Below are 10,688 nucleotides of genomic sequence, written 5' to 3' on the forward strand. Positions count from 1 at the left end.
GCTTGAGTCAAGACTGGTAAAAAGCTATGAGGTAACCACAGTTCTGACTGGATTTCCATGAAGACAAAAGCAAAGTCCCCTAAAACCGTTCGAGTAGAGGAACAGGGTAGTCCTGTGAGACCGAGAACTTTGCTGGGGCATTGGTTTACCTTGGTAGCCCTTATACATGGGAGAAGTGGTTTCCTAGTTGTACAGCGTGCACCATCAAGGCTGCATCTGTCCAACCAGGAGTGCAGATGACGGGGGACAGGAGACAAAGCATGTTGGCACCTTTCGTTTCATCTTGCCCTAGATCAGCTGGGGGTGGTATCATTTTCTGGCACCACTTCATATGGTTAAATCATCCGACCTGGCCCGGCTGCTGGCTTTGCTCAGCCTGCTCAGGGGCCGGGTCTCCTCGGCCGTCAGCTCTGGGCAGAGTGAAGGCGCCTTCTCGGCCGGCAGCCCTTGCTTGGTTATCTTCTCGGCCTGCAGCTCTTCTTTCTCCCCTTCCTTCCCCACTCCAGGGGTCTCTGCTTTCTCCGCCTCGGGCGCCGCCACCGTCTCGGGCACTTCCGCCGTCACCCTCTCCACTTCCGGTTTCTTCTCGCCCACTTCCGGTTCCGCTCCCTCCTCCACCGGCGGCTCCTCGGCCTCCACTTCCGGAGCGCCCACCTGGGCGTAGGAAGGCAGGGTCTCTTGGTAACCCCGGGACATGTCGGCGAGGGGTCCTGTGCTGATCTTCTCCTCGAACTGACCGAAAGGCTTGGCAGAGAGAGGGCTGGTCTCCACCATGCCAACCTCCGTCAGAGGGAAATAGTGGGACACGATTTTCTCTTCTTCTAGAAGCTGGTAGCCCTTGGCCTTCTGGATGGAGGAGACAGCAATGGAGTGGAGGGACTTCTCAGGAATCTCCCCCAGTGGCTGCTCTACCGGCCTCTTGAAGGCCGAGCGGACCCCCTTCAGGCCCAGGTGGCTCATCTCCATAATGTTGAGGAAGAGGGATACGAAGGCCACAGACAACATGAACAGGATGAAGATGGTTTTCTCAGTGGGTCGGGACACAAAGCAGTCCACCACATTGGGGCAGGGCCACCGGCTGCAGCGATAGAGGGGCAGGATCCGGAAGCCGTACAGGAAGTAGTGGCCCACTATGAAGCCCACCTCAAAGAGGGTCTTGAAGATGATGTGGCAGATGTAGGTCCTCAGCAGGGTCCCCTCCAGCCGGAACTTTTTGGTGCCTTTGCTGCTGCTGCTGCTCTTCCGGATGCTGCTCTGGTCTGGGGCGAGAGGCACCCTCTCGCCGCCGTCGCCCCGGGACTGCTGGCACAGCTCCTCCGCCTCGCGGTCCTTCCGCTTCTCCTCCATGCGCACGTGGTGCACCGCGTGGCCCACGTACATCAGGGATGGAGTGGAGACGAAGATGATCTGCAGGACCCAGAGGCGGATGTGGGAGATGGGGAAGGCCTCGTCGTAGCAGACGTTCTCGCAACCTGGCTGCTGGGTGTTGCACACGAAGTCGGACTGCTCGTCCCCCCACACAAACTCTGCAGCCGTGCCAAGGATGAGGATCCGGAAGATGAAAAGCACGGTGAGCCAGACTCTGCCGATGACCGTAGAGTGCTCATTGACCTCCTCCAAGATGTTCCCCAGGAAACTCCAGTCACCCATCGCTCACCACCTAGGGGGAGAAGGCAAAAGCTGAGTGGCCATAGTGCTATCCTTGGGCGATCTCTCCTTTTGAAGTTGCTGGACCAGGCAAGGCGTAAATGGCACCTATTCAGCACATCATTTGTGTGTAATAATACTAGGAGACAAAAGAGGCATAAAAATCTGCTTCCATTAGCTTCTTTAGGTCTGGGGGCTATAACTTAGGGGTAGCGTGTCCGTCTGGCATGCATGAGATCCGTGGTTCCATCCCCAGCACCACAAAACAAGCTGACCATTAGCTTCATCTGTAAAGTGGCTTCAGTAGTAATACCTGTTCTCATTCATGTCACAAGCAGCCTGAAAGGACCCATAAGATAATATCTGTATAACTTGAATTTCACATACAAAAAATTAGGACTTATTGTGGACCATAAATAGAAACTCATGATTACATGGATTTATGCTGAGAAAATATACATTGATAATGATCACTTTTAAGGGGAAATAGAACTAGTATTCATTGAGCACCTTCTGTGGGACAGAGCATCAACATATTATTTCATTGAATTACCCTGTTAAACTGTAATCTCTGTGATGGCAGAGACCATGCCTGTATTACTGTTAGTCAGTGCCTGGCACACAGCCCAGCACACAGAGCTTGATAAGTATTTGCTAACTAACTTGATTCTGACACATGGGAAAACAGAGGCTCTGAGAGGCTAAATAGATTGTCTTTAGATCAGACAGCTAAATAGCAGCTGTTTTGTACCTGCTCCCACAGGCTGGATTCTTCCCATTACACCATTGAGGATTCTTCCCATTACACCATTGAGAAATACTGCCCACATACAGAGCTACACATTTCTCTGATTCCTGTGCTCTTAATTTATGTTTTCTCTTTCCAAGGTTGAAATCTGGAAACCCTTTGTAATAGTTTGACAAATTGAGAGCAGTATACTTTTATTATTACTCTTTTAAATCTAAAGAATGGAGAGAGTGCTTTAGGTAGGAATCCTGTTACAAGGTAAGGAGGGTCTGCTAGATCACTTTTAGTGTCCCTCAGAATGAAGAGATTTCAGGGTCTCTAATATGTGGTTGTTTTAGTAGAGCAAAAAAAAGGTTGGTTTGTAGAAAAAAAAAGAACCACTAAAAATGATATACTGCCTCTATCACAGCGATAGCTAATGGAAACAGGAAGGAATTGACAGGGAAGATGTGTGTAAACTGGATCATTCATCCAGTGTGAACCTGTAGCCCATGCAGGCCTATGTGTGGTGGTGCCCGACTGTAATTCCAGTACTGGGGAGGCTGAGACAGGAGGATTGTAGGTTTGAGGACAGCCTCAACAATTTAGTGAGGTCATCAGCAACCTAGCTAAACCCTGCTTCAAAATAAAAATAAAAAAATAACATAGGGATTGGGGTGTAGCTCTGATGTAGAATGCCCCTGGGTTCAACCCCCAGTACCAAGAGCAAAACACAACAACCTTCCACCTCAATTTAGGACAGTTGTTCCTTTAACCTGAACATCTCTAGAATTGTGGAGTTCACTCATGGTTGCCTTTAACCAGGTCAAGAGCCCATGTCAGAGGACCCTTCTCTGGTCTTCTTCCAGCCATGTCCCACCCTTCAGGACCAGGAGACCATGGGGCCAGAGGGATAAGCCCACTGCTCGCTTGCCTGCCTGCCTGCTTTCTTTCTCTCTTTCTTTCTTCTTTCTTTCTTTCTTTCTTTCTTTCTTTCTTTCTTTCTTTCTTTCTTTCTTTCTTTCTTCTTTCTTTCTTTCTTTTCTTTCTTGTACTGGGTTTGGAACCCAGGCGCATTCTACCTCCAAGCTACACCCCCCAGCCCCATTTTTTAATTCTTTATTTTGAAACGGGGTCTCCCTGAGTTGCAAAGGGCCTCACTAAGTAGCTGAGGCTGTTCGCAAACTGTGATCCTCCTGTTTCAGCCTCCTGAATACTGGGATTACATGCCACAATGCCCGGCTTTGCCCACTGCTTTTAATCGTGTGTGTGTGTGTGTGTGTGTGTGTGTGTGTGTGTGTGTGTGTGTATGTGTGTGTGGTGCTGGGGATTGAATTCAAGGGCATTCTACCTCTGAGCTACACCCCCAGCCTAATTTTTTATTCTTTATTTTTGAAACAAGGTCTCACTAAGTGGCTGAGGGTCTCGTGAAAGTGGCTGAGGCTGCCCTCCAACCTGTGATCCTCCTGTCTTGGCCTCCCAAGTACTGGGTTTACAAGCGTGAGGCACCACTCCCAGCTGTAAGACACTTGAAAGAGTGATGGGAAGAGGTTTTTGTACCAGTATTTGGAAAAGATTTCAAAATTTATTAATGTACCAGTATTGGGAAAGATTTCCAATTTTAAAAATATATCTTTGGTAGCCGGACGTGGTGGCGCACGCTTGTAATCCCTGCGCTTGGGAGGCAGAGATAGGAGGATCGCGCAGGTTCGAAGCCAGCTGCGCGTGCTGGTTTAGAAGACCCTGTTTCCAAATAAAAATGTAAAAATAGGTCTGGGAGTGTAGCCCAGAGGTAGAAGAGCTTCCAGGAACCCCAGTACCACCAATATATATATATATATATATATATATATATATATATATATGTATATCTTTGGTAGTAAAGAAAGCCAGGAGTGTCAGGAAAAAGGGCCTCTTTACATTTCTAAAGAGACACAAACTGCCTCAAAGATGGGAGGAAATCCCAGATCCTGGATAAGCAACCTAACACATTTTGGGAGTATAACAAAAGGTGTGGGGTCTGTGCCAGAGACAGAGCTGCCCCCCTGCCTCCGAGGGGCAGATCCGGCTGGGATGGAGACAGCAGATAGCTGGGCTAGAGATAGGGCAACATATCTACATATCAAAGGACCTGCCGCAGACTTGGTCAGGATAAGAACACTCAGCGTGCAGGGGTCATTTGGTGAATTCACTCAAAACACCCCCCAGTGTCATTTTCTGAATGGCACGGGGCTTTAACTGTCTTCTGTATTTCTATCTTTTTAATAAGCTTCCTTAAATCTTTAGCAAGTGTCTGAGCTATGTATACTTATCCCTAGCTCAGGACAAGAACCCACGGTTTTTCTGTTTGTGTGGTTGTGTTGGGGGAATTATTTCTCTCCTCACACACTGAACATATTTCAGTTCGGTTTTTTTTCAGTAAAGTTTTCATCTTTAAGGAAGAGGAAGCAAAGTGGCATTTTAAAGCCTCTGTCCAGGCTGGGCGTGGTGGCGCACGCTTGTAATCCCCGCGCTTGGGAGGCGGAGACAGGAGGATGGTGCAGGTTCGAAGCCAGCCTTGCTGGCTTGAGACCCTGTTTCCAAAAATAAAAAAAAGTATAAAATAGGTCTGGGAGTGTAGCCCGGAGGTAGAAGGGCTTCCAGGAACCCCAGTACCACCAAAGAAACAAAAACAAAAAAAGCCTCTGTCCATCCTGTGATGTGGAGCCTAGCCAGACAGGATCTGGTGGCAGGTACTAATTGTGACCATCGACGATGCCCAGCCCGTGACTTTAGGGGTTCTCACCTCAGCTATCTGTTTCCTTTGGAAGAATTCCAAAGAGGCATTCTTCCTCTGGGAGCCCTAGAAACTCCCAATTAGATAAAGTAACCTATGGTAGCTTCTCTCTTCCTGGGAAGGTGAGGACAGCAGTGGCACGCGTGGTCATGATCTGGCACTGGGAAGAGTTCCTTGTAGGACTGAGAAGCCGAGAGTAGAATACACCCATCTCAGCCACCTGCATTTGCTTTTTATTTTTTATTTTTTTATTTTTTTGGTGGTACTAGGGGTGGAACCCAGAGGGTTTCCACCTCCGGGCTATACTCCCAGACCCATTTTATATTTTATTTGGAAACAGGGTCTCACTAAGTTGCTGAGAGCCTCACTAAGTAGCTGAAGCTGGCTTCGAACCTGCGTGATCCTCCTGTCTCAGCCTCCCAAGCGCTGGGATTACAAGCGTGCACCACCACGCCCAGCTTGCATTTGCTTTTTAAAATTTACTTATTTATTTTTATGGTTCTGGGGATTTAACCTGGGGACATTCTACCTCTAAACTACACCCTCTGCCCTATATTATTTTTTATTTTCAAACAGAGTCTCACTAAGCTGAAGAGGGCCTCTTCCCAGGTACTGGGATTACAGGTGTACACCACCATTATCTGGCTTGCCTCTGATTTACCATTCTCAAACTACAGTTACACCTAGTGCTTTTTCTGTAAAGAGTGGCACAGCCATTCCCTTCACCTTCTGGAAAATAGATGGGGAATCTCATAGTCGGGTAAGAAGTCCAAGCATAAAGCCCTTTGGTGGCAGAGCCAGGAAAAAGCCAATTTATCCAGCAGTTCAACCTAAAATTTATGTTAAAAACCAATTTTCTACCAGGTGGTATAGGCCTGCAATACCAGCACTTGGATCAAAGGTTAGAGGACAGCATCTGCAAGTAGCCAGACCCTCGGTAACCTAGTGAGATCCTGTTTTAAAATAAAAAATAAGGCTGGGGGCGTAGCTCAGAGGTAGATTGCCTCTGTGTTCAATCCCAAGTACAAACAAACAACCCCCCCCCAAACAACAACAACAAAAAACAAAAAATTCCAATTTTCTCCTATAAGATATCTGCTTTAATGTATTCTTTTTTTGTGTGTGTGTGGTACTGTGAGTGGAACCCAGGAGCATTCTACTTCTGAGCTACACCTCAGCCATATATTTTACTCTTTATTTTGAAACAGTCTCACTGAGTTGCGGAGGGCCTCACTAAGTAGCTGAGGCTGTCTGTGAACTGCGATCCTCTTGTCTCAGCCTCCCGAATGCTGGGATTACAAGTGTGAGCCACCATGCCTGGCTTAATGTATTCTAAATTTTAAATCTTACTAATAATATCTTACTTTAAAACTATCTTGCTAATATCTTACCCCACTGATATAACAATTCAATTTTGTCAGCCTTAGTGTATTATACCCTATTAGCCCCCCCCCCACTTTTTGTACAGGGGAGGGAACCCAGGGGCATTTGACCTCTGAACTACACCCAGCCTGATTTTATTTTTTATTCTGAAACAAGGTCTCAAGCCAGGTGTGGTGGCGCACACTTGTAATCCCAGTACTTGGGAATCTGAGACAGGAGGACCACAGGTTCACAGCCAGCCTGAGCAACTTTTGCGGCCTTCTGCAGCTTAGTGAGACCCTGTTGTTCCATACTTAGTACCAAAAGAAAAAAACAAACCAAGTTCTCACTAAGTTGCAGAGGGCCTCTCTACGTTGCTGAGGCTGGCTTCAAACCTACAATCCTCCTGCCTCAGCCTCCCAAGTACTGGGATTACAGGTGTGCACATCCACACCGGCTCATATTAATCTTTTTGAGTATATATATATATATATATATATATATATATATATATATATAATTTATGGGTCTAGCGATAGAACCCAGGGACATTCGACCTCTGAGCCACACCCCTCCCCCCCTTTTTTTTATTCTTTATTTTGAAACCGGGTTTCACTGAGTTCTGCACAGTGCCTCACTAAGTAGCTGAGGTTGTCTGTGAACCACGATCCTCCGGTCTCAGCCTCCCAAATGCTCGGCTCGAGTTTCTATGTATTTTTCACTCATGGACTCACATAAATGTACGTGCTGAGCACATGCTCTCAAAGCTATATTCAACCAGTCTTGCTTCCTCCCCTTAGGATCAAAAGGTCTTGGATACAGGGACCATTTTTGGCTTTATCCTCCATGGATCTCACAACAGAGAATAAGGCACTTCGCAGTGTACGACCTGCATCAGCACGAGTATGGGACTGATAGTAATCATTTTAAGACCTGGAATTCACTGTCCCTTAGTATGACCTAGGTCTGGGGCATTCCAGACCTCTCCTATAGCAGCTTAATGATAGTAGGAACTTGCAAAAAAGAGAGAAATACCAAAAAATGTTGGTAAATTTATCTCAAACCAGTTGTTTTGAGATAAAAAGGTTTATTTTGTATAAAAAGCATAAACTAGAAGACCAGAGATTTTTGTCATATGAGTGCCATGATAGATGTTCATGACACGGAAGGACCTACTGGATCTCTCCATAAGTAACTCCCAAACTAAACTGTTCCATACCCTATCCTGCTGTGCTAGGATTACATGTATCTTACTTTCTATTTTTATGTCTAGTTATAAAGTTTCTTGTGATAACTGAAGGGGAGAGAAACTGACTTAGGACAAAATCTTTCTAGTCACACGATGAATAAATAGGCCAAATGTGCTTCTTCTTTATTTTAGTATTGGAGATTAAACCTCAGAGGCATCCTACCTCCAAGTTATACCCCCAGCCTGATTTATTGCTGAGAGCCTCATGAAGTTGCCGAGGCTGGATTTGAACCAGATATCCTCCTGTCTCAGCCTCCCAAGTACTGGGGTTTCAAGTGTGCACCGCCATACGTGGTCCAAATGTGCTTCTAAGAAAAGAAGCTTTAGAGATGTGAAGAGAAAGTGCCTGGGCTTCCTGATTTTTAATAATGAATTTATAACGGAAATCAGATCAGAGTAGCACAAGGGATTCCACTGGAGGAGGGGGAAAGTTAAACCAAAGAAAGGATTTTCCTTTCTCTTCCATAAAGAGATCACTATATTTTACTTTTCTTCTTAAAATTTAGTGAGAAGACCTAATAGAGTTGGAAAGTAAACCACTATAGTTCAAGCCTCCAGCCCCAGGGCCGCCATATACTCCAGGAACATCCATCCCATGAGAGAACTAGGTTTTGAGATGGTGATCAAAATTACACCTTATTTTGGAGTATCCCTTCTCCATTATACTGATACATTTTCACATATTTCATATCTGCCTTTGAAATAAGCTATGAACTGGGCCCGTGATTCCCAGATTTAGATTTCATAGACCAGTAAAATCAGAACAACAAAACGGGGTGACCAATATAAGGCTGCCAGCTTCTGATTCTGCCAAAGACATATAAAATGAGAAACTTACTGGATGGCTAAATAATGACTAACAGTCTGTTTTCACGATCATTTCACAAAAGGGGATTTTAACACCACAAAACTTAGAATCGGATAGAATTTTGGAACAAAGGAATTTAAAAGCTTTTAAATTGAATACATTCAACTTGGTAAAAATCTGCCATATGGTTGGTTGATTCCATCCTTGTCTCCAGTGAATGGAAACATAATTTTGGGGTAGAACTGAAGACCTGCAGATGGAGGTCTGAGAACCAGGGCACTAGGCATTATGGCCCCCATCACCAGAAAGACATTCTGGGAGGTTTAATGAGCCTCTTAAGGGGCTTGGCTGGTGAGGGCAGAGCCATGCTGTGTGTCCTGGTCTTGCCACTCCAAGCCCAGGTGATTTCCAGTATAGCATAGCCTTATGCTGGCTTGAAGAGGCACAAAAACACCTCTACATTCATGTTAACAAGTTTCACATAGCATTAGCGGTTCACTCCCCACTCCAGTTGGTGATGGAGTGGAAATGTATCTCCATTCTTTTTTTTAGAGCATCTGCCCCAGTAGCCCCTATGGACCAACCACATAACCTCCTCCCAGAAAGAGTTTTATGATCCTTAGCCCGATCCACCCCTGAGCTCCATTGAATGCTTCAACATAGAAACACTAAGCCAGAGGCCTCCCAATACCCACAGCGGTCAACAGTTAGGACCTTAGTCCTCGCGGTAAAAAAAAAAAAAAAGTACAAATAAAACTCTTTTATAAATTGAATACTTGGTTTAGGTCCCTTTGGATTCCCAGAGGCATGTTAAGTCATTCTGAAAAATGAGAAGACCTGAAGAATTGAGCTTGTTGTGAGCAGCTCTGTCCCCCACCCATGCCCATATTCCAGCATTCCTCTCTCTTCCAAAGCTCCACCAACTCTTAGATCAAATCCAAGAGGGTTTTCAGAGTTGGACTCAAAGTCCAGCCATCCCAGCACAATAGTGAACTTTAGCGGCAGCCTCTTTCTCCTGCGTATGGTCCTTTGATTCGAAGTGGGGGGGGGGGGAAGCCATGACTAATATCGCTCAGGGAAAACTTGCCAATATGGGTATGGTCCCACGGAGAAATAGGTGCTGTCTTTCTCTCTTGGCGCTCAGCAGCAAAATGGCAACTTTGGCGTCTTTCCTTTGCTGCCTAAAAGCCCACCTCCCACTTCTCTACCCCGCCCCTCCTCTGCTGCACGGCTGAGCAGATATGACTGGATTGGCCCTGATGGGCAGGTTTTACTGTCCAGCAATATTTTAAGCTCCCAGCCAGACAGCTTTTATGAAGGGAGGGATGTTAGACAAACAATAGGAGGGAGAGAATGGGAGAGCTGTGTTGGGCACCGAGGGGAGGAGGGCGGGGAGCTGATCTGTGAAAGCTTAGATGTGGCTCCAAAAGTTTATTTCAGCAGCACACTGGCCATCTACAACAGGAAACTCTTGGCCTCTCCCCAGAGGGCCTGAGCCCCGAGGCATTTTCCCAGAGTCTTCTCATCATCTTAGAGAATGGAAGTCATGGAGGGGCAGCAAGAGGTCACCTTCGTGCACCCCCTGGCCTGGATGGAGTGGGGCTGAGAGTGGCTGGTGCTTTTCAAAGCACGGTGTTATATCCTCCATGGTGGTTCATTCTTGTGCCTCAGAACCATTAGCAGCTCAGTCTCCCTTTTTGTGAAGAAGCCTTGAACTTTATAATTTTGAAGCTTTTTGTTAAGATAACATTTTCCGCCATGTTTCGTGCATAATTACAAATAGTTTTGAGAGGCCGTTTTGTGCATAATTACAAATAGTTTTGAGAGGCCGACGTGAAATTGAGGGCATCCTACAGGATTTGCTAGCATTTTTTTTTTTTTTTGTAAAATGGGGTGTGATGTTTTTACACACCAAAAGGCTCTTGGGTGAAATACCAATGTGGCCTAACAGGAACAACACTTGGGAAGCCAACTTGGAGGGCAAAAATGAACAGAAACTCTCTTACCATTGTCTAAGACCAACTATCATGCTAATTAAAAAAAGTTTTTTAACTGGGCGTGGTGGCGCACACTTGTAATCCCAGCGCTTGGGAGGCTGAGACAGGAGGATCTCACGGGT

The 10,688-nt window shown here is 46.1% G+C and overlaps 1 protein-coding gene across 1 annotated transcript; it reads right to left on the reverse strand.

Annotated features, from left to right (window-relative positions):
• Nucleotides 1-327: 327 nt before the first annotated feature.
• Nucleotides 328-1,650, reverse strand: GJA8 (gap junction protein alpha 8; the record flags this gene model as incomplete). The annotated part of the gene is made up of 1 exon (XM_080692653.1): nucleotides 328-1,650. The coding sequence occupies one exon, from the start codon at nucleotides 1,648-1,650 to the stop codon at nucleotides 328-330; it is 1,323 nt and encodes a 440-aa protein (XP_080548779.1).
• Between the last annotated feature and the right edge of the window lie 9,038 nt (nucleotides 1,651-10,688).

The sequence above is a fragment of the Muscardinus avellanarius genome, assembly GCF_963383645.1.
Source record: "Muscardinus avellanarius genome assembly, chromosome: 3".
NCBI lineage: Eukaryota > Metazoa > Chordata > Mammalia > Rodentia > Gliridae > Muscardinus > Muscardinus avellanarius.